The sequence below is a fragment of the Podarcis filfolensis genome (genome assembly GCF_964270895.1).
Source record: "Podarcis filfolensis genome assembly, chromosome: 7".
In the NCBI taxonomy this organism is placed as follows: domain Eukaryota; kingdom Metazoa; phylum Chordata; class Lepidosauria; order Squamata; family Lacertidae; genus Podarcis; species Podarcis filfolensis.
In genome coordinates, this window is record NC_139603.1 from 54849773 (window position 1) to 54875129 (window position 25357).

Genomic DNA, 25357 nt, shown 5'->3' on the forward strand with positions numbered 1-25357 from the left:
TTTAACATATCACTTGGGAAGACAGGCAAACTAATGCCAGTGTACCGGAAGATGCAAAGATCACCAGTGTTGAAGCAATGATTCTTCAACAACAACTTCATTGGACTGGTCATGTTGTTCAGATGCCTGATTATCATATTCCAAAGCAACTACTCTATTCCGAACTTAAAAATGGAAACTGTAATGCTGGGGGTCAACAAAGACTCTCTCAATGCAAATCTTTAAAAATGTAGTATAAGCACTGACAATTGGGAAACACTGGCCTGTGAGCACTCCAGTTGGAGAACAGCCTTTACAAAAGGTGTCATGGATTTTGAAAATGCTCAAACTCAGGATGAAAAGGAGAAACGTGCTAAGACAAAGGCACGTTTGGCAAACCCTCACCATGATCAACTCCCATCTGGAAGCCTATGTCTCTACTGTGGAAGGATATGTGGATCCAGAATTGGCCTCTGCAGTCACTTACAGACTCACTGTTAAGACCGTGTTCATGGAAGACAATCTTACTTGGCTACAAGTGATCACCAAAGAAGAAGAACACATACATACTCCTAAGTAGATTTCTAAACTGCAAAATTATTTGTGAAGTGGTGCCACATTATTCCTATGAAATGTGCTTTATTTTATTCCATCAAAGCTGTGTTTTCAAGAGCATGCAGGTCCCTCTGATCTCTGCTGGGAAAACCCAGAGGTTGCTTAAAAGGATTAAAGATTTTGCATCCCAGGGAAACATAAGATCATAATGGAGAAACAGGCATCCTAGGATACTAAAGCTGTAAATATCGAGAGAGGAATAAATATAATAGATTGGTTCTAGCTGTGCAACGGCATGTGTGCATTCTTTTGCAATTTCTTCAGATTACAAAGCTGAGCTCATTTTGTTTCAGAAAGGATTTATAACAAGTTGCGTTTCTGAGTTGATTGTTTGTGGTTATTGCTAAAACGTATTGTTTGTTTCAAGGAAATGAAACACCCGTTAGCTGACAGGTTTTTCCCCTCCCCAGCAGCTAAAATTAAATTTGCCTGACCTGAAAGAAGAGGCAAGAATGCAAATTGCACTCTCTGTTTGAATACATCTGCATAATTGTGTTATTTCATTTTCAAAACAAAAAATAGAGCCCAATAAGAATAAAAGATCACAGAGATTTATTCCTGGCATTTCTCATTTTGTAAGTCCAATTAATGGTATTTCTATAGAGCTTTTTATGCAAGCATGATTATGGCACCCTATCATACAAACATAGTGCCATTTCCCCTATCCAGTCATGCACAGTCTTAGGTGCTAAGCATTTCTAAGCACCTTCTGGGTTTCTTTTAAGATTGTGGTGCAATAAAACTAGTCTTAGTCTTATAGTTTAAACAGGACAACCGTGACAGGAAAATATTATGACTAAAGTGGAATAATCCTGTAGACACATGGTAGGCTCAAGTCCCAAGATTCAAATATCATGTGAAAACTCACATTTTACCACACATTTTATTTTGATACGGGTGCCAACATTCACAATAAAGGGCTATTGACTATGCAGAGTTCAGTTTTGATTGTACTTCCATGTGGTTTTGAATTGAAGGAAGTTAAAAAAAAAAAACTGTTGGGTATCAGGGGCCTGACAGTAACTGCATTAGAAATTAAGACTGGGGAAGCCGTCTCCATTTAGCTATATCCATGTACTGCAAGCATTAATAAAACATAAAGACACGAGAAGACCAAAGGCTGATCTAGTCCACCATCCCATTTCCCACAATGGCCACTCAGATACTTATGGAAAGCCCAACAGCAGGATATGAGCTCTGTATTGCTTTGCAACTGCAGTTTCCCCGCAACTGGTACGCAGAGGCATATTGCCTCTAATGCTGATGGTAATATACAGCTGTCATGTCACGTAGCCCAGTTTGAAAGCAGCTTAGTTTGGTGGCCATTACTTCATCTTCTGGAAGAAAATTAATTATGAGCTGTGCAGAGAAGTACTTTGTGACTCGTGGTCTATCCTACCTCATTGCATTAGCTAGATCTTGCTTAGTGTCCTTATACAGTGTCCTTAAACAAATAATTGATTTCACAAGTGCTTTCTTGTCTTTAAGCAACTATGATGGACAGATCCATACTAAGTCAGATGAACTAGATCCAACTAGTTTCAATGGGAATTACAACTTTCCCCACTGATTTCAGCTAATTTAGCCTGGATCAAACCTCAAATCTGTACAGCAAAAATGAATGTTAGAAGTTAGAAATGAATAGTTAAAATTTTTGGATTACGTTCTGAAAAGGCTCAATTCAAATATAAACTTGGGTGCTTTAACTAGTGTAACAACCAATTAGCTGTTAAAGTTGCTGAGGAAATATATGAACCAGAAGATTTAGATCACTAGTAGTTTGAATCACGATTCACACTGTTCTGATTTAATACAATTTACCTTAAGGTAAAGGTAAAGGGACCCCTGACCATTAGGTCCAGTCGTGACTGACTCTGGGGTTGCGGCGCTCATCTCGCTTTATTGGCCGAGGGAGCCAGCGTACAGCTTCCAGGTCATGAGGCCAGCATGACTAAGCCGCTTCTGGCGAACCAGAGCAGCGCACGGAAACACCGTTTACCTTCCCGCCAGAGCGGTACCTATTTATCTACTTGCACTTTGACGTGCTTTTGAACTGCTAGGTTGGCAGGAGCAGGGACCGAGCAACAGGAGCTCACCCTGTCGCGGGGATTCAAACCGCCGACCTTCTGATTGGCAAGTCCTAGGTTCTGTGGTTTAACCCACAGCGCCACCCGCGTCCCCACCAATTCACCTTAACCCTCCCCAAACAATTCCCTTCTGGAGCATAGTTCCTCTTGGCAGGCTAAACCATGTTATCCATGGATACAACAGTAGAATCAACTGCGTTTAGGGCTTACTAGGCCATTTTCAAGCACCCGGGTAAAGGTGAATTGAAGAATTTCTAGTGTTATGTCTGAGCTGTAGGTGGGAAGTGGTTGGCTGTATAGGCCCATCAAAGGTTTGGTATGTACAACCAATACTGACTAGAACACAAGTCCGAATGGGAATGCAGTCTGTTGGCGGCAAAAGCCAGATCTTCACCTTTTGCGCCAGCCTCAGCATGCCCCATAGACGGCAGGCAGCTGGAGACACAAGTTGGGTGGCAATTGCAGCACATAAAATACTTACGAAAGACAGTGTGTTCCACCCATATTCTTTTTGCAGATGCCAAATATTACAGCCCTTTAGGCATAAATTGTAGATTAAAAGACTTGCAGGTGAGAGATAATATTCAAAACTGCATTTTATCATTGTGAGAATGCCTCCTTCCACGTTTAGAGAGGGTAAGCACAACGATAGAGAGGAGTGCCTGGCGTGCTCTGGTCCATGGGGTCACGAAGAGTCGGACATGACTAAATGACTAAACAACAACAAAGCACAACCATGGCCCATTAGTGTTGTAAAAAATAGAGAATTGGAAAGACAACTAGTTAAGGGCAACCTAAACACTTGTTGTTCTTCTCTTACTACATATGGAGTTCAAGCAGCCTCCTGTTTTTGTTTATCATATTACTCAGAAGCATGAAAGTGAATACATAAGTTATTTGTGCTGCTTCTTTTTATGTGCTAGGCTAGATGTTTTGCTTTTAATATTTAGTTGCAAGTCACTTTGGGTTGCCTTGGGCAAGATAAAGTAACTAACTACTACTACTACTACTGTACTACTAATTTTAACTAACATAAAATGTAGCTCCTAGTCATTCCACATGCTGCAAGTGGGAAGGATTGGGAGGTTTTTTTTGGGGGGGTGTAAAATCATTTCTCAACATGAAGGAAAATCTGTTGAATCTTGTAGTTCTTCACTACAACTACTCAGGTTTTCTGGAAGGCCTCAAATCTCTCTCCCTCCCTCCTGACCTTTCTCTGAGTGGTTTTTGTGGAGAAATTTTGTTATGTAGCTTTGGGCTAACACTCTTAAATCAGGGAGGTGGAACCTGTGCTCCTCCAAATTTTGTTGCACTCTTAACTCCTATCAGCTCTAGCCGACATGGTCAATGGTCAGGGGTGATGGGAGTGGTAGCCCAGCAACATCTGAAGGGCCACAGGTTTCCCATTAGTGTCATTGATTGTTAGGAATTGAGATCCATATTATATATTTGAGATCTATATTCTATATCTATATTCTATTTAGATCTCAAATCCTAACAATCACTGCGGGAGGCAGTGAAAGACAGAAGTGCCTGGCGTGCTCTGCTCCATGGGGTCACGAAGAGTCGGATATGACTAAATGACTAAACAACAACAACAACAAATTCTATTTTTGGGATAAACTGGGCACTACATAAAAACCATAACCACATGCACTGCAACTATATACAGTGGTACCTTGGGATGCGAATGGGATCCGTTCTGGAGCCCCGTTCGCATCCTGAATGGAATGTAAGATGCAAAGGCACATCCGTGCGTGCACGGGTCACATTTTGCCGCTTCCGTGCATGCGCGCGACGTCATTTTGAGTGTCTGTGCATGCATGAGCGGCGAAACTCGTAAGTAATGCGCTCTGTTACTTCTGGGTTGCCATGGAGCGCAACCTGAAAGCGCTCAACCTGAAGCACATTCAACCCAAGGTATGACTGTATACTATAATCACATGCTCACACATTATCTGCTGCCCCTCCCATGAATATGATTTTTAAAAAATAAAAAAAACCTTTACTTTTGTTTCCCTGACCCTCCAAGCCTAATTTTGTGTGTGTGTTTAATTATTCTGGAAAGTTCAGCTACGGAGGAAGAATTCATCCTTCCCATCTTTAATCTTCAAGAATATGGGGGGGGGGGCGCAGGCAGGGAAGCTTTCAACTGCAGCCAATGGAAGGCTTTTTCAAGCCTCACTGCAGCAGCAGAGAGACATTTTAAGGGGATATAGCTGAAAAGGGAAGGGTTAGCACCCAGCTGCAACCCTCTGCTGATACACCTCCGCTCCCGAACCACAATAAGCTTTGGATTATTATTTTTAAGCCTCATTATGGTGAACCCTAGAATTAGGGCCTGGTGAAATGGAATATGAAGGCAGGACTCTTCTCCATGGGATCTCACCAGGACTCTCATGGGAAATTAAGCTGCAAGAAACTTTAAAAAAAATAAATTGATGTTCATGGTAAGTATGTTAAGACAAATCACGTTTCACTTATTGGTTCATACAATTTAACCATGCTTACTGCACTCAGTGAAGCTACTAAAAGTAGAGTCAGTGGTGGTGCCTTAAATGTGAGTTGACTAATGAACCTGATGGTGATTGATGGAGAAATTGCACAGCAGTCTCACAAAGAGCTGAATTCTCCACACGTCTATTCAACACAGAAATTTAATAGGACAATTTGGCTCTTACTCAGGCAACAACATGACTTTGGGGCTTCTTAAATACAGAGATTGTGTTTAAGGAAAGTCATCCAGGACAATACTATCTTTCTTGTAACCTCTTACTCTGCTACTACATTCAAATTCAGAGGGTTTGGCAAGCTTTCAAAGACAGATAGCAGCCCTTCATGCCATGGCATTCTTGAGGGTTGTCCAAGTGCTAAGAGTGGATTTTCATGGGGCTGCAAAGGAAAGGGAGACATTTGGGGTAAGAAAGCCCATTCAATCAACTGGGCTCCACTCAGTTTATGGAACTGAAGAGTTTCCAGGCAGTGTCCCATCAAGGCAATGTTTAGATCCAGGCCGGCGATCTTGCTCAATCATGCTTTGAGACTTAGATAATTAATATGCTCTATATTGAATCAATAAACTAGAGGGTATTGAGGCTAAATATTATACTTGCTGTGTGATATTATTGAAGGAACATATTAAGAAGTCAATACATAATTTTAAAAGGGAGATAAATGCTTATTTTAATAAACACATTACTTCATAGCAAGAATCAGCAAGTGATTTGTTGATAGCACCAGGATTTTGCATCAATGGTGTTGGGGTGTAGGAAGTTTCAGACAGCCTAAACATAACATACTTATAATAATAATTTATTATTTATACCCTACCCATCTGGCTGGGTTTTCCCAGACACTCTGGGCGGCTCCCAACTTAAATGTGTCATCTTTCATGGAAACTTATTACAGGTGGATAGAGTTAACTGTATTTTGATAGACATTTGAAAAAAATATGAAAACAAATCTCAAATGTAATTGCTCAAAATTGCCGATAATTTTCAGTCTATGAATCCTCTTGTAGATGTTGAAATCTGACTCCCACAGAAATTATTGGGAACATCACACAAGACCCAGTGGGAACAAACTTAGTTTGCATAGAAGACTTCAGTATTGATATTTAGGTAAATATGCTAGTATCTCACCATCAGTTGACATTTTATCAAGCTACTTGGGTTGCAGTGCATTAAGCACAGTTGCATCCAAAAGAGTAGAAAGCAATGAAGGAACCAAATGTCTAAAGCAAAGCAGTATGGATGTTTTTGTATCTAAATGAATGCTGTTTAAAAAAAGTGGTTTATTAAACTATTTTATCAGAAAGAGGTCTTCTTGAAACAAAATATAAACAAATGATACAGCTTCCTCTTGCCCAATTTTCTGTGATTGCCTCTTCCCACTGCAACCTCTCATGCCAGGCCCTTCCTGATGTATGGACAAGATGGATGCAAGGCTTTTCAGGGCTGGCCTGGGAGGGAGGGAGAAAACATATCGCACAAACAGATTTCAATTCACACAATGTTTGGACACAACTCATTCTTATTTCCTGTGTGAGTGTCTGAGAAGATATAATGCTTTCATTCTATGAGCAATAAAAATAATAATTAAATGTGTTGATGATGAATAAAAAATGAATAAATGTCCTGGAAATGAATATTCATAGTTAAAACTATGACTGTTGTGTCAGTGTCTGGCTGGTTTTTACTAAGATTATGCTTTACTGTAGTTTATTTTGGTATGGTTCTTAGGCTTTTAGTATTAAGGCATTGGTATTCTTAAATGGTTTTGCTTACAACTTAGCCTCTGCACACCAATATCTTTCCTTGGTCTTTCAGGCTCAATCCAGATGATTGGAGGATGATAACTCACACAGTTTTATTGGTCCTGTTTTGCTGTCTGAGCCTTAACTGTATTGCTAGAGAAATCGCCCTGTGAATTTATCTATGTCTGAACATCAGTAGCTGGCTTTGGGGAGCTTGATCCAACACAAGGTAGCCTTAGCTCTGGTCATAAACCATAAGGTGTTTTTTTTATAATTGAATTTCCATGGTATTTAAAAATGAAATGGATTAAATATATTAAAATTTTAAAGAATACTATAAAATACAACAGATTAATAATATATTAAAATATTAAAAACTATTTTAAAATAGTGTTTAAAAATTCTGCTATATGTGCTATTTGCCTGCTTGTGTGGGAGCGGGGCTGCAGAGACAGGTGTTGTGAGGCAGGGAACAGGTTGGTTGTGCCCAAAGATTGGTGACCCCACATCTAACCAATGCACCATACTGTCATATCCCATAACGAAAGGAGTAAGCATTACATATAGCCTCCACCAGAAGGTCAAAGCATCTATTTTCAGCACTTTTAAAATAATGCTGTACCTCCGGCCATTTTTAAAATTTGGCACATTCATAGACCTCATCAGGTAAACCATATGACAAATTTCAAGTCATTGACTCAACAGGTTGTCATTGTTACAAAATATAGAATAATATATAGGAAAATAATGAATGGGGTTTACCCCCCTACTGTACTTGCTTCAACTAAAGGTGCATTCCTGTACTCCTTAATATGACCATGTTTTGAGGTTGCATGTGTTTACGCAATATGAGAAATGTTTAGTAGCCATGTTTCAAACCCTTGTAAGCTTTCAGTTTGGTAAAGAAGAAGCAGACAGCAACACCAACGTTGACAGTATCATCAAAATGCTTTTGATTTCCTTAAGTATTGGCAGGATAAAATCTGAGTTTCATCCAATGATACAGAATAAGCTGCAGCATTTGTCTAGTGGGTGTTTGAACACCAGCGAGGAGTAAATGATTTGATTTTGTGGGCTCAGAGGATTTGTCAGCTGCCTCAGAAGTATAATTCTAGCTCTTCATATCCCTGCTGCTTCTAATTTAGCAGGACAGGCTCATAATTGAAGCAAATTAACTATTTACACTTGCCACTTCTACCAGGGGGAAAGAGGACATATCAGCAGGAAAGACTGAGTGGGAAATTAAATCCTTCCCACTTGTGTCAGATCTGCCCTTATATAAACACATTAACAGTAATTTCATGAGGCGTCAAACATAGGAATAAATACTGAGGGATAAAATAATGAGGTGTTGCTATTGAGCTGAACTGTTGCAGCTAATATTACTGAGAACAAATTATGCAGCCTGTAAGAAAGCATATGTTACAGCACTCCAACAGTTCCCTGGCATGTCTTATCTGATCATTAAGCAGTGGGTCCCTAGGAACATAGACTGGTCTTCCTCCTACAAGGTCCAAGTACAAGGTTTAAATAAACATACACGTGCAAATGCACATATATTGGGACCAGGCCATTCCTGCTTTGACTCAACTGACAACAGTGGCATTACAAATAAGAGGTGAACTTTGCGCAGCACACTTTGGAGTGGCCATGCCGTTCCATTTTTAGCATAATGGCATGTTTTACTGAGCTCTTTTGGCTGAAGCCATGAAGTCAGTTATATTAATGTAAACAAGAACATTTTGTTTGTAATTTGTTCATTCTATTATAGCTTCACTGGGTCTCCAATTAGGAATTTAAGTTTCATTTTACATTTACATCTGGTTTGGATTTAAGTTGTTGGTTTTTTTCTTAGACTCCCAGAATGGGGAAGAAAAGTTACCTACATTGCCTTTTAACTCAGATTTATGTCTGAAAGCCAAGGAAAGCTCCATTTATCACAATACTTTTAACTCTTAATTGCCACATGCATGTTTTGCACGAGCAGAGAAAAATGGCCAGTGTAAGTTTACTTACAAAGAAACCAAAGGGGCACGCCAAGTGATCTGGAGGGGGAACAGAGGGCAACATTCCTAAAACCAAACCACAAGTGGCTAAAAGATTCAGTGTTAGAGCTTAGTACCCATGTCGTAAATATTTGAAGGCAAAGCTGAAAAGAAATATAGGGATAAAGTGGTGGCAAGATGACCTAAGCCAGTCTTGTCTTGCTCAGAGATGTACATGGAAGATGCTAACACCATAAGAGTTGCAAGCAATATTTATTTCACAAATAATGCGGGAAGTTTTTATTTTATTTTATTCGTTTAAAGTATCTTTAGGCAGCTTTCCTATCCAAACCAGTGTATAAATAAAACATAGAAAATTTAAAACACTGCAAACCAACACTTGAGTTTAAAAAATACAGAACAGGGGAGAACATAATTGAGTCAGACTGTCACTCAGCTAACAAACATCATGCCTGGAAGGGCAGTTGGAAAAGATTCCTTTTCAGGGCCTTCAGAAAAGCCAGCAGCCTAGAGATTTGGTGCAGGTCCAATAAGAAGGAATACCATAGTCATGGTGCCACCACAGAAATGGACCTTTCTCTTGTGGCCACCCACTTTACTGACCATGGGGATGGGCACAGCAGGAAAGTCTACAAAACAGATCATAAGACATGGGCAAGGAAATATGAGTGCAGGCAGTCAAATAAACAGCTTGCAGGGAAACAGCTTAGGCCCTTAAAGGTCAAAACCCATGGAATTGGTTCAGAAACCCACTGGTAACTAGTGTAGCTGATATAATAAAGCTGTCTAATAGTAGTCAGGCAGCTACATTCTGAATCAGCTGAAGTTTCTGAACCACCTTCAAAGGCAGCCTCCAAGTAGAGCACTTTGCAGCAGTCTAGCCTGGATAGGACCAAAACATGGATTGCGGTGATAAATATATTTCTGGAAAAGTTTTTGAGGCTTCTTGAAGTTCCATGATTCTATCATTTTAATGCTGGCCTTGGGAGAAGAGGGTGGGATATTAAGGAAGCCACAATTTATTTTGCTCCTGAGCTTTAGTCTGAACACAGCATGTACTTTAGAAGCCTGAAGCAAGCAGCCACTCACATGATGCTGAAATATAATATATTCACATATTATAGGAAAAATCCTGTATTGAAATGGACAAATAGTCCATTCAAACCAGCATGTTACTTCAAGCAATAGACATCGCTGTATACATTAGAGTATTGAAGAGGGGGGGAAATCCTTCCTTAATGCACCTGGACAAGCTATCCATTGCCCCAGTGTTTGGCCCACTAGCCAATTTAGTTGTCCTTATAAGCCACACATAAATAATAATGATGGCTAAGAAGAATAACCTTTCCCGACAGATTCCTAGGGCAAAATCTTGTTTTGTTGAAGATAATGCCAAAGTGGTCACTGACTTGAATTAGGCTTCAAGGTTTAAGACTTACATGACAATAGGTAGCAACTTTTCAGATGGCTGTACTACGTGTTCTTTAATGGAATACACATTGGTTTCTCTGCAATTCACAAAGAGAAACTGCCAAAGCCAAGTGATTAACACAGCTTTCCTTTAATAATTTGCATGCTCCCATATGCTAGTCAAATAAACACAGCTGGAAAATGAGAAACCCCTGGATGTTTCCGTCAATTAATGTAACATGTCTGGCAAATACTCAAAAGAAAATAATTGTATGCAACCATTTCTGTGTAAATTCTAAACAAGGGACAAATTTGTTCATCTCAGCTGACTGGCTTCTTGTTGTGAATTCCCTATAATGTGACAGGAGAAGGGTTGTTTTTTTAAGGGGTGGAGGGGAGTGTATTCCTAGTAGTTCTTGGGCTTCCACTACCTTCTGTCTTTTCAGATTGCAAGATCTCTGTTACCTCCCCCTAGGGGAACTAAGGTGGGATATAGCCATGGCCTGAGGATGGGGCAGCATTGTATGGTGGTGGTAGTGGAGGGGAATTAATTCTTTCTGTGAATGGTAACAGGGACCTTCTCCTGTTGCATTATGAAGTTGTGAGGAACCTGTGGCCCTATGAGTGGTGCTGGATTGCAGCTCCTATCATCCCTGGCTGGGATGGATCATGCTGGCTGGGGATCATGGAAACATTTAAAATCATTTATAGCCTGCCCTTCACCATGCAGCCTCAAGTCAGGTTCCATTCAGCTTAAAACAACAAATAAGCCACACAGTACACAGCAAAACTCGACTAAAATTTTAGACTGTGTCAAAAAGCAAGCAGAACCAGCAGCAACAGTGCAGAGGGAATAGCTAAATAGCAGACATGTGGTCAAGAAATGCATTTTTCTTCTGCATATGGAAGATACTGTTTCTATATTATTATTTTTTTTAAAAAAAAATGGTATTAGGAGTCTAGAAATTGTTGTATTCCTTATCATTTGATTTCACAGGTCTCATTTATAGTTTCCCCTCACCATTTACTTGAAGAAAGTCCCAAAGTGGTTGGAAGAGACAATCAGGAGGAATATAAAGAAGTGCTGAGAGTTCCTTTTTGCATTTGCGTTAAAATAATACCCTCCCCACACACATCCGAAATCACAGACTTTCACTTCTCTTTTCCACAGAAGGGCTGCATTACAAAGGTAGCTGCTAATTCTTTCAAGCCCAAGACATGGTCTGGGCCCTTCTAGACATCTTTTTATTATACAATAATTTCACAGTTATTGCAAAGTAATCCAGATATCTTTTCTTAAAGGTTTCTTTTGTGATGAGGAAATCACACTTTCCTACCACTTAAACAGAAACACATTGTCATTTGGGAAATGCAATTTTCTCAAACAATAGCCATTCCAAACGCTGTCTGGAATGGGACGGCATGTGTATCATGGGTGCCTATTACTTCTCTTCTGCCGACAAGGGCCCAGGCACACAACATATAGATATGTTAAAAACAGAATAACACTTTGCACATCAGTGTGCTACAGCAATCATATTCTGCTGGAGCCAGAAGAATATTAGATATTACAGGGAAGGGCTTCCTTTGATGGACGACTGGCACTGACTAAAAGGAAATACAGGCTCTCCTATAAAAGAGCAAAGTGCACGGCCAGTCATATGGAAGGAACGTGCAGACACTCCTTTGGTATGATCCCACGGGAATTTTCAAACCAGCAAAGAAGGATAGGCTAGAAGAGGCAAGTCCTGAAAAGATCAACAGATCAGAATCAACTTCTAAGGTGGAATGTGCCTGGGATGAGCACCAAAATTGCAGCTGTTTGGTCATAACTGTGCCAAAAGTCTCCTAATATAACAGCAGTTGAATCTAGGCCCAGAGCTCGTGCAATCACAACAACACTGTCAAGATATAGGCAAGGATGCTAATGCAGCTGATCCAGTTTTCCTCTAGCAAGTTTTCCTTTTGTGGCTCATATTCTGATGTGGCACATTGATTCTCTTTGGAATCAAAGAAACACAGTAGCCAATAGACCCATTTCTATTGGAAAGTTAAATCAACTTAATATATGTATATGTGTATTGCTGTACCTGTTTTTGTTCTTCTCCCAAGCCATCCCACATGGAAGCGACAATTTTAGAAACTTCGCCAAACGTAGCATTTGGGTTTTGGCCTTTGATGGCAGCTTGAGTATCTCGGAAAAATAATGCATAGGCAGAAACAGGTTTCTGTGGCTCATTAGGGTCCTTCTTCTTCTTCTTTTTGGGAGTTTTGGGCTTCTTTCCCATATCGGAGGCAGGTCTTTTTTCTCCCCCATTGATCTGCAAAGAAAGCAAAGACTATATTACAATACAAACTATCACGATCGTAGAGCAAACTAAATCCCCATTTCTCAACCAATATGCATCTGGGGTTCTGCTGGAAATTGTGCTTTAATTAGAGTGCTTTTCATAATCCAAATTGTTGGCATCTTACATGATTTCATCTATAAAATGCATTTTAGGTATTTTTGGTTATGTAATCTTATTTTCATAATTTTATTATACATTTACAGTTTGCTTTCATTTCATTGCTGCATCTAAGTTCTGGCTTAGCTTTTCATCTTTTTCAAGTCTTACTGCTAATGGCATGACATCACTGCAAAGTGTTTCATAACACATTATACACTGGCTTATAGTTCAACCACTGGGGCAATCCATGTGCAGTAAAAGTTACATTCTCTCTGATGGAGATTTCTTCCCTCCCTCTTTAGTACTGGCAGCAATTGTATGCATGCTTTAAAAAAAACATAAGAACCAATGTGTCTTCCTCCTGATTTAATAGGGATGGGATTGGACATGAATTGTATATGATTGCAATTCAGCTGTATCAAAAACCATGAAACTATTTTTGAAATCTTGTTTGTGTAACAGTATCTGAAGTTGGATATTTAAAAGAATCTCTATTATGTGGCTGCTGATCAACATAACTGTATGGCCAGGGGTATCATTTTTTTATCACTTTGCCTTTCAAGGTCAAATGTCTATTGTGCTTTTCCCTAGAGGTTCAGTTGCCAGACAAGAGAACAGAAAACAGCTTTATTAAAACTTTGATACTGGTGCTGGGGTAATATAATTCCAACAATTCATTTAGAAGCACAATGTTATTTATGTTCTAAATGCCACTCCCACTGAAGCCAAGAAAGAATCAGAGAGCAAGTATAAAGATGGTGTTGCTGACAAATAGGGAAAATCTTCCATATAATTCTTCTTCAGATCTTCAAATATCAAAGGTTTAGTGAGAAGCTTTCGAGTTTTCCAAAAACATTTCATCAGACTGGATATTAAGGAAAGCAATGTGTGGGGTCGAGGGGGAGTGGGGAAGAGAGACCAAGCAAGCAAGCAAGCAAGCAAGCAAGCAGAAAGCTGGCTTAGACCATAAAGTCTGCAATGGTTGCAGTCTTAAAATGGTTGTCACTGTGGCCAATATTACACAGGCCCTGTGAACTGTAAGCTAAGAAGCTGGGGCACACAGTTTTGTTGCTTCCAGTTTGCTTCACACTGGGGGAGGCATCATATGTAAACCTGGGATTGTGGTTTGTTGCGGTCTAAAAATCCAATAACCACAAACTGTCAACAAATATGAGTTAATTTTGGTGGGCGATCATGACTAGATAGAAACAAGTCATGATCCTGAGTTTGGACTAAGCGCCCCCCCCTTTCCTGGTTTGTTTGCCTGCTTGCATCAGAGGGGGAATGAAATGGAAGTAATCAAGCTGCATGCACAATATGGATTATTAAACCAAATCTGTTTGCCTACCATTACCAAAAAGTGGGAGAAACCTCAGGAAAAAGAGTAAGGCTCATTCAGCTTAAATTTTGTTGTTTAAATCTTCCATCTTATGCCACAAATTGATTACTTATGTAATAGCTGTTTCTGGTCTAATAGCAGCATTGTAGTGGAAAATATGCAAGCCTAACAATCTATCTGATGTGGTAGCTTTTCACCTGCTGGAAGGTTTTGGCCTGGGCAAGCACCCAAACATGTGGTCTTTTTCAGCCCTTAGATTCATAAGAACATAAGAAACCTGTTGCCAAAGGCTCATCTGATCCAACATCCTGTTCTTACAGTGGCCAAACAGATGTCCACAGGAAGCACCATAAGCAGGTCATGAGTGCAACAACACTCTCTGCACTTGTGCTCACCAGCAACTGCTATTCAGAGGCATGCTGCCATCCAGAGTGCAGGTAGAACATAGCCACCTTACCTAGTTGTCACTGACAGCTTTATCTTCCATGAATTTGTCTAATCCTTTTGGTCAATCCAAATTGGTGGCCATTACTACACCTTGGGGTAGAAGATTCCATAGGCTGTCTGCCCCACCTTATCCCCTAGCACTGTGGGAAGCAGCGTTAGTGATGTAGTGGTTGCCCCACTGGAGCGAGTTGGGATTGTTCCCTAAATACCTAAGCACTAGCGTGTTTTCACAATTGTCAGGCTGCCATCTTCCCATGTACAACTCCAAAGCATTTCCCCTGCTGGAGTGGTCGCGTTCACACGGCAATGCATTATCATGCCAGAAATATAGCACTAAGGGGAAATTCAACTTTTTCAAAAGCATCTAAATAAAATCTTACATATTTGGGCTACAGTTATAACTCACTGCTTAGCCTTGTGAGTAACTTTTAATGTTCACAAAAGGTTAAGTATGGAAATGGTTACTTGGCAAATTGAACATCTCTGAAGGAGTTTAAATGATCCATTGGCTTTGACTTGTTTCTCTACCACGCTGCAGAGCGAATATTCCTCGGGGAAATTCACTTCTTTCTTTTCTTTTTTCTTTTTATAACGTGGAAATTAAAAAGAATTCCACAACTAATAACCTTGAAAATAATGGGGATGATGTTCTACCTTATGCTTACAAGCATCTAGCAGTTACACAGACTTTTCTGCTAACCACCAAAACAGAGACAGATGGGAAATAATTAAAAAAAATCCTCATACTTATTCTGCTAAGCATAGACTTGTGCTTCAAAATCCCTAGAGGTGTAGTTAGCTCATGGTAATCCACCTCCTGTCAGGCCTTATTGCTTAATTATAGTGATGTATTTAACTTATTTATCACAAGAAAGCAATAGTCTCTCACTTTAAAAATGTGTGTATTAACCATGTTGCACAAATAATAGATCACAAGGATATATAGTAGAGGATTTAAGACTATCAAATAAGGCACATTGTTGATATCTAAATGTCCCCTGAGAAGTTAAGGAACGCCTATAAGCATATTTAAAATAAACTGCAATAGTTCCAAGGCCTTTAATGGCAGTAAGAGAGCTGTTTCGTTCACACTATCTCGCAGTAATCACCATAGTTTAAAATAGATTTTAATCAAGTACCATCTGCATAATAGACTGAACAAACAACATAAAATTCTACTTATAACTTACCATATAAAGTAAAAATGGTAAAGCCTCTGCTACATAAACAGAATAGGCTGCAGTAGTACTTTAGTGATCATGTTTCAGTTAGTTAACATTTGCTGTTTACAGTCCTCTCATTACGCTCTGTTCTCTAAATTCCATGAAATCCTTTCATAAGTGAAATTCAAACAACCATGCAACACACAGTCATCTGTCTAGTTAGGAATACGGATTTGTGCTCATACAAAGCGTCTAATGTGTCACAATTATAAATAGCAATACAGTGGTACCTCGGGTTAAGAACTTAATTTGTTCTGGAGATCCGTTCTTAACCTGAAACTGTTCTTAACCTGAAGTACCACTTTAGCTAATGGGGCCTCCCGCTGCTGCCACTGCATAATTTCTGTTCTCATCCTGAAGCAAAGTTCTTAACCTGAGGTACTATTTCTGTGTTAGCGGAGTTTGTAACCTGAAGCGTCTGTAACCTGAGGTACCACTTCACCAGAAATATAAATGTTTAATGAACCAATAGGATGAATTGTTACATTTAATTGGAAGACAGTACTCATTCAGAACACTTAAGTGGTCAAAATAAATGTGAAGAAAATGGGGAAAGTTACATTAAATAATCTCAAAGGTACATAGAAGTGGAAACTGCAAAATTCTAGTTATTGCTAAGTCCTAAAGCTTCATCCATCACTAACAGAAATGAATGCAGCAGATTTCTTTCTTCTAAGGACTGTGCTTCTAGGGAAAATCCCCAAAAAGGGAAATTTGGACAAAATTGGGCTTGTATCTGGCCTTCCATAATTATCAACATTTGAGTCTGTGTGTGTGTGTGTGTGAGAAATTTAATTTTTCCATAAAAATACTATTTTGTTGTTTGAGTTGTGGTTTAACAACTTAAGCTAATCAGGTAATAATAGTACTACAGTCATACCTTGGAAGTTGAACGGAATCCGTTCCGGAAGTCTGTTCGACTTTCAAAACATTTGAAAACCAAAGCGCGGCTTCTGATTGGCTGCAGGAAGCTCCTCACGCCGCCGCAACCGCATGTGGGGGATCCTCCATTTGCAGCTGCAGCTGTGAGCAGAGAATCCCAGCGCCAGTGGCAAACCGCTATGTATAGTGCATGTGCGGTGTTGCACACATGTGCTGTACGTAACGACGACGCACATGCGCTGTACATAGTGGTTTGCTGGCGGCACTGTCCAGTGCTGTATGGACAGCAGTGGGATCCCTCCGTCTCCACTACAGCCGCATGTAGAGAATCCTCAGTTTGTGGCTGCAGCCACGAGCAGAGGATCCTGGCATGTAGCAACGCTGCACATGTGCCCTACACAGTGATGCCCTGCCCCAGGTGTCACAACGCCTTCATTCGCCTGAGCTGGTGGCCATCATTACATATTGTTTGCGTGAATTCACATTCCCTTTCTGTGCTATTGTCCTGTCCTCTTCTGCTTCTGTCAATATGTCCCCATGCTCTCATTCATTAAAACAAACACATTGTAAGAAAAATCTAGAATTCTTTCTTGCTGAACAGCTCTCCTGCCATACTTCTTACTCCAGCCTTGAACCTCATCTTTCTTGTTAGCGCATTTCAGAAATATGCGGTTTTGATGGAAATAATTTTAAACAATATCATACAACTGAATGAAATATTTACTATAGAACCGCTTACACTGTGATGTTCTGCTGGTTGCAAACCTTGAAAAACAAAATTATGTTGCTAGTCATACCTTTGAAGTATCATCTCCTTCATCTTCATGAACTGAACTGGATGGTGAAGGAGTTGCAGACTTGCTTCCAGGAGGAGATGGGGAGTTATGTGGAACATTGTTTCCACCCATGTTCAAACCAAGCTGAGCACTTAGTTGTGACTGGTTAATGGTTGTCAGCTGACCATGTTGCAGCATTCCAGGCTGCCTCATATCTCCGGGTTGAACCCTTGGTCTCATGGCTGCTATCTGGGGATGGGAACTATACTGAGCTCCTTCTGTATTCCGTAATTCTTGCATCTAAAAGAAAAAGGAGAATTTGTAAAGTGAGAGTGTATCATTATTATACCACTATTGAAAGTATTCTGTCTCATTAGGAGTTTGAAAATATTTTGCTTAACCTTTAAAACAACATTGCAGCATTTAAGAACAACAGTGTTTAATAGCTCAGTGCTTAAGGAAATTCTAATGACTTCAGTGAAGAATATCCCTTCATGTATCATGCCTTGAAAAACACTCCAAGCACAGAAAAATTATGAGCTGCAATTGTATAATTAGATTTAAATCTTAACTTTTCCTAAATCAATGGGGTTTAAATATGAGGCCTGCAGAATTCTTCAGTAGATGGTACTGTAGTTCTAATATATCCCAAACTGCCTGAGGAACTATTCTGATTTCAGAAATGCTATCATTGAACTGACTAATCATAAATGAATGCAAAGAGCTTTAAAGTTCTGAACCCAACAAATTAATCCATTGCGTTATTTGGGTCACTGCTTTTAACCTTAATGGACTTCTGATTTTGTTTCTTAAATTCAAGCAATGAATCCAAACTTTGCTGAGATGAGGAGTAATCAGTGGACAATGAAGTGCTTTACTTCTCCAGAAGACAAACATACTTGTCCATGGATATCCCACAATGTCCTACTGTAATTCGCTGGCACAACTGACTTCTGAGCACGCAGCATTCCCTCCTCTCCTGTCACCTCCAGAGCATATTCTCTGGGCATGCAGGGGAAGAAAGGAAACAAGTCTGTTGTACCAGTGAAACTCTGCTGGCACAGCATTGGACACAACCCTAGAAGTTCTAGGAGATCCAAGTAAACAAATCGGTGATGTAAGTAATGATAGAATTGCTTCTGTATTTGACTATATGAGGATAGAAGACTGGAAATTGTAAATGTATTTATTTTCAAGTGTTGCACAATACAGAACAGCTCTAGATATTTAATGAAGGGGCACAGTCTGGAAGTCTGCCCAACATATATAACAGAAAGTAGTAATGTCAGTCTAATCATAAACTAATTATTGCAAATAATTAAATTTTCTCTCAGATTTATATTTTATCATAACATTTAAATTCCAGGAAGTTTACACATTTGGTTATGAAAACAGAGGCCCAGTTTAGCTGTGAAGGAGCCACGTTTCCTGCATGAGAATGAGGCATGGAGAGCTTTGGGCTTGTTTACTTCCCTCTGCTTATTCATGCACCAGAAGCTAACTACAGTTCCCTATGATGTCTGAGTCTGGGAAAGTGAGCTTTGTTTAAAACTTGAATTGAGAACAAGCCAGGGTCTATAACCATGATTTTACCTTGGCTTGATTTTAGCTCATAATTTTAGCAAATGACAGTTCCCCAAGTTTGAACATCATGAGGAAATGTGGATAGTTTAAATTCAAAAGCATTAAATGTCATCCAAAAGAAAGAAGGAGGGAAGGAAGGAAGACGGAATAAAGAGGGAGAAATGGGGAGCCTGAGGTTCACTGTGGTTCAGCATCCAAGCAGGAAACATTTCTTCCAACTATGTCTGAACTAGGTTGGACACAGACATGCTTGCATCTCATAGAACCCTTAGAGATCATCATATAACTATTGACGACAGGTAGGATATTCATTATAATATTGTAATATTTCCATCAAGAACTAAGGACTTGACTATAGGTTATGAAATGCTATGGAGATTAGGTTTTGATCTGCTTTATTTTAATTTTTTTGGCATGCACATGGATTGCAACACATTCATGCCAGCTGTATCTAGAAGTCCCAGAACATGCACTGTAGTTTTATTTTTCACCCAAACATTTTAATGTGGAATATTGCAATATGAATTATCACTTTTAACAGGCTTTGTACAGATTTGTGTAATAAAATTTCTGGCATGTGTAGAATTGATACTTAGGGAGGGGGAGGGGGAAAGGAAAGAGGAGAGGGGGGAATCAATGTATACTGTCAACCAATGGCTTACATTTGAATCTTGAAAAACATTTTGTGATTGTTACTGGCACTTTAATCTCTTCTTTCAAACACCAGCTCCATCCTAGTCAAACATATTAGCCTTGAAAGCTATCATTATCTCTGCCTCTAGCAGACAATCTATATCTGAACAGTTGTACACATAAAACTCTAACTATTTCTTGGCTGTATCGCTTCTGATCCAGCTGTTTTGCTGAATAGCAGTTGGTGAATGAAGAACTCGAATATGGGCAGCCCTGAGGCCTTATTTGCTAATGTTAGTCACCAGCTGCTGCTTTCTGTGGTGTTAGCAGGAAAGGCCTGGAAGTGTGCCAGATGCAGCAAGAACAAGGAGAAGTGAGGCATCTCTGAAGCCCTTCCATTTAGCCCTGCCTGTTATCGTTTGACCCTGAACGCTGGAGAGAGTTTTCCTCAAGGCTACTGAAATGCATTGCAGGAGTTAAAGTGTGACTAGAGCTTATACTGTACAATTACTCAACAAAATATCCCCCCTCCCCAGCACTTATCTACAGGGCCTTTTGGATACATTGCAGTGGGACATTATCATAGCATTTTTTTAAAAAAAAATTGAAATGAGGCAAAGTTAGAGCTGAGTTTTGTTAAAATAGATAGCTGAAATTGTAACCCACACATTAACACCACCACATCCTGTTTCCTGCAATTACAAAACAGTACAGGTAGAGAATGTGTTTGTGTGGAACTTCAGGTACCAGGCGTCTCTATCTGGCCACCTCTCCAGCCACAACTCCTTCTCTCAGGCCATTCTCCCCGTGCGCCCTGCCTTGCATTCTTATGTGCCATTTCTGTCTGGCTGGAATGTGTCAATGAACCCTGATAATGCGTCTTCTTTTCCTGGATGAAGGGCAGTGTGTGTGCAGGTAGAAAGAAGCCTACTGTACAAAGGTAAAATTAGCAGTCTTTTATCCAGCCACTTTTGCTTGTTGCCCTACCCACCACTAGCACCTAGTTAGAAAACTACCCACGGGTGGTATCTGTGCAGTTGAAACATAGCACCATAGTGAACTAGAAGGAAAAAGGAGCTTGCATGTAGAGGAAGAGGAAGACCACAATGTGTAAGAAATTGTGTAAGACAGCTATTGGGGCAGCGAGTGAGGCAGTTTGTTAATAGGTTCAACCTAGTAATGCTGATAAGTGATCAAATATGGAAAGAAATACTGGCAGAAAATCTCTATGGCAGTATTTGTTTGGGGCTGCAGTCAGCTGTTCTTAATTTACAGAAATATGTGAAAATGTCTTATACTGAGTTGGGTCAATGGTCAACCTAATTCAGTATAGTCTACATTGACCGGCAGCAGCTCTCCAAGGTTTCCCAGTTGTACCTGAAGATTCCAGAGATCGTTTGCATGCAAAGCGCATGATCTACCACTGGGCCTTTGCCCGACCAATTGTTCCCATTGCACAAACTGGCTGAATCAAGAAGAAAGCATAGAACTACACAAGGATCAGATAAGTATGAATTGTAAATAACTATGGCTTTAATGACATTAGTTATTAGAGCACAGAACAACCAAAGTTGTTCTTTTGATTTAGATCGCAGTAATCATGCTTACATGAATCATAATACCTTGATTCCAAAGAAAATGGCTTTCCCACCCCTTCTTCCTTAATGCACATCTCTGCAAATGCTCAAATGCCACTGCCAATTGTTGGGAGACATTCTTGAACAAAGTGAGATGGAGTGTTGAGCTTCAATGGAAGGAGTAAATTGGTGGAAATTTGGGAATACATCTTGTGTGAATTCAGGTACCTTTCCATTTCCACAAGGCATCCCATGTTTTGGGCAATTTGTCAGGAACCTCACATCAATTGTGTGTGGGACCAAAACTGGCTGTTGGTGAGGCTAGAACTAAAAATGGACACTTTTTCAACACTTTCTTTCTCACTTTTCTTCTTTACCCAGCAGCTGCCAGGAAGGAACAGATGGCTCTTGTCACGAGGTCTGAGCTGACCACTTGCAGTGGGCTTCTGAATTTGGTCAAGGACCACATAAAATAAGGCTAAGGGCCACAGGTCGCCCACCCCTGCTATACATGCTAGCTGAAGCAAGATGAAAATTAACCCCAAAGCCAAGGGAAAAGACAGATGTAATATAAAAACAGAGCTCACAGCAAATTCTTCAGCTGCCATGTTAGTCCAGTTTCGCAGCTGAAATAAAAGACATGCCTGTGATTAGTTTTGCCCTTCTGTATTCTCCAGGTGAGCTATCCATCCTTTAAAGTTTTTAAGTGCTACATAAGCATTCCTTTAAAAATCCATTTGTTCACTCCTTATTAACTTTTAAAAGTTGCATGGATGGCTAGTGGCAGGATGTGGTAGGACAGTTTTCAGTAATAACAACAGGGAATCTCACTGTTCAGCACTGAGCACAGCAAGCTTCTTAAAACAGGCATCCCTACCTCCCACCCAGACCTTGACAAAGAGGTCATATGGGCCAAATGCAACAAAGGAACTTCCACTGCTCTAAGGATGTCATGTTTTCACCCAAGGCTTGAAATATTTTTCCAGATCAACAGTCCTCTTGTATCGAGGAAAACACTTTTTTGAAGGCCTCACAAACCTGCCTGTGCATTTTAGTCACAGCAGTAATGACTGAAATCTGTAGCTGAATTTTGCAATTTGGTCACCTGTTACAATGGACTGCAATAGAATAATTCAAAAGGATGAAATAAAAGAGTGATCTGAATATGATAATTAAAGATGCCCATGACAGGTGCAAAATATACCCTTAATATAGGAAATATTCATATATTTGTTAAAGGAGTTAGTGATTTACTGATAAAGTTTAAGTAACAAAAGATGTACATTGCCTGGATCTCTGGTTTATAGCATGCTGCAGTTTAAATAACCTCATCTGCTTCAGGCTAGGATTAAAATATAATTCTAACTTCTTATTTGATGAGAAACTAATCTTATTCTTAAGTAACTGAAATTATAAGGCTTAAAATAAATTTCTCAGTAATTAAAAAAACAAGAAAAAATAACATTCAATTATTGGTTTCTACTATTAACATTGGGTAATGCTCTCTTGAAGGAAGCCATCTTGTCTTTCACCATATCAGCTCTTGTAAGTGACCGTAAGCTTCTTTAAAACAATTAAATACTCAAATGTTAACGGCAGGTTTTTAGAGCATGATCATGTAATGACACAAATGTACTAGCGTAACATTTCTTGGTACACACTTAATTTTGTGAATATTAACATTCTCTTCTACTTGATGTGTTAATAACCTTTTGAGTCACACAGGGCCAAGGTCTCAAAACTAATCATAAAAAACACACTGACTGCTATTCACTCTAATATAATAACCCTTTATTTAAAACAACCTCCAATAAATTTCATTATAAGAAGTTATTAAAAGGGTTAAAACCTATTAAATGTCAAAGAATTTGCCTGACTCAAACTTCCAATAAAGGAAGAAAATAGGCTTTCTTTCTGAATTATTTAAATCTTTACTGACTGTGCACTGAACCATTAAATTAGAAAAGTGTTATTAGAAGTGTTCTCTGGTTTTTATAAAAGTTGCAGCCTGGAATGTATCAAGCCACAGCCTTTAACCTGACTAGTTAAAGAAATAGGTTTTTAATCCCAAATACATGGTTTTCCTTGATATATAAAAAGAGGTCATAATTAAAAGTCTGGCCTGCAAGCTGAAGATAATAAAAGTATTATTACAGGAGCATACATGTTCATTTAGTATATTCTTCATGCATGCTTCCATTTTAATTTGGACAGATGCCTTTAATTTAGTTTCATCATTCAGGGTCCACTCATTTGAACCCTCTTAGCAATCAATAAAACTTCTAATTGTGACTCATTTTGAAGAATTAATGGGGAATCTTAGAAAAACCAAACCCAGTGCATCCTAATTCTAATAGGTTAATATTTTAATACGTGAGCCTATATACTAGCATACTTGCCTTTATCGACACTTTACACTTAATTATAACTTAAGCCTGAATCACAGGTGAAAAGGGAACTCCTTATTTCATATTTTTAAATCACTTTCCTAGAACCCCTAAGCCAGCAGCATATTACATTATGACACCAAATCAGGTATCCTTCATATATGCTAGAGCTGCTTTATTCGGCAGTCAAAATATTTAAAGGCTTGGCACCATGTCAGAAGGACCAGTCATGCAGCCCCATTCAACACTACCATCGCCTATGGTTCAATATGACGATACAATGGGAAAGACATTGGTCCTACTGCATAGTGCCAGGCCTTTCAATGTTATTGCGTGTTCAGACCCAGATACCTCCCCCCTAAATAAAGACACATTTGACTCAAATTTTAGTTTTGGTTTTTGGCAGAATTTAGGCCACAACTTTATTGATTACAGGAAGTGAGTGGTTGCATAGGCTCTGGTTTGACTAGCTCCCTGCACCCTTGTAGGCAGCGCTGACCCAGGGCACCAGCATAGGTCAGCCAAGGGTGAACACCTGGGTAGGCGAAAAGCCAGGAACAGACTATGTTCACCCTCTAGATGCTCCCCTGGACTCAACTATGGACACAACCCCCTCTTGGGGGTTGACCAAACCAGTTGAGTCCCTGGATTCCTTTAACGGAATACCCTTCACATAGGGATGGCAAGACCATTCTCCCATCCCTATCACCTGAACCAGTGCCTATCCGCAACCTTACAAGTTGTGACGATTTGCTATGCGGCAGGTGAAACCCAAATGGCAACAGCTAATCAGCCAAGTGGGGAAAATTCCTGCCGTGCCCCTGTCCCAACGACAGACGACACATGACGGCATAGCAAGGTCAGTTGCAAAAAATGCCCTAAAAGTAGGGAGAGGTGGGCAGGTGTTCCAAATGCACAAGCCGAAAAAGGAAGCTCTGGGTCACGTGCATGGGTATATATAGGTCCCTCGATCCGTTTGGACCCATTGGCCAGATTAAACCCAACATCAAGGGACCTACCAATCGGGTGTTGTGGCTATCCAATCTTACCCGCCCACAACACAGGAGGTCGTCCCTGGTCTCACTGCAACACGTGCCCACTTTTAGGAAGGACACGATCTGCAACAACAGGGGTGAAGCCGTAGAGAAGTACGGTAACTCTGAAGCACCTCCTATAGTATGAAGATGCATTTCATTAAATACTTGAGAAGAAAACATATGCAAGACCATTTTGCTTTTTATTTTAAGCAAGTTATCAAACAATTTAAAGCTAAATGGCCTAGTAAGTGAAGTTTCTTTCTTAAATGTATTGATTTAGGAGTACTGGTTATTTCATTCATCAACATTCCACTGTCCAGTGAGGTGGTGGGAAATTATGGGCACTATAAGACTCTTCAGAGTCACCAAGGGGGTTTATAATATAACATTCTATAATTAAACTACATAAGAAATCACAGATATTATTACATGTAACAATACTAAGGTAATTGCATTTCGTCTCAGAATCATTAACTGAAAACAGTGCTCAAATACTTATGAGCAATAACAGTACCCTAAATGTCTTAAGTTGCAATCCTATACTTGCTTACCTAGTAGTAATTCCCTCTGAATTCAATGGAACTTGCTTCTGAGTAGACACGCATATGACCGTGCTGATATTAATAAGAATAGCAGCAATTTAAATATTCTGACTATGTCTTTTTATGGC

At 39.7% G+C, this 25357-nt stretch overlaps 1 protein-coding gene across 2 annotated transcripts in view; it reads right to left on the reverse strand.

Moving 5' to 3' along the window:
• The window catches only part of TOX (thymocyte selection associated high mobility group box), a 183858-nt gene that overhangs the window by 21227 nt on the left and 137274 nt on the right, over positions 1-25357 (reverse strand). The window contains exons 4-6 of one of the 2 annotated variants that reach the window (XM_083622992.1): positions 21851-21889; positions 17491-17769; positions 12443-12673 (exon numbers count right to left, since the gene is read on the reverse strand). In XM_083622992.1, coding sequence (XP_083479118.1) covers positions 12443-12673; positions 17491-17769; positions 21851-21889 — 549 coding nt within the window. The remainder of the gene's footprint in view (positions 1-12442; positions 12674-17490; positions 17770-21850; positions 21890-25357) is intronic. The other variant, XM_083622993.1, reaches the window with a different exon arrangement.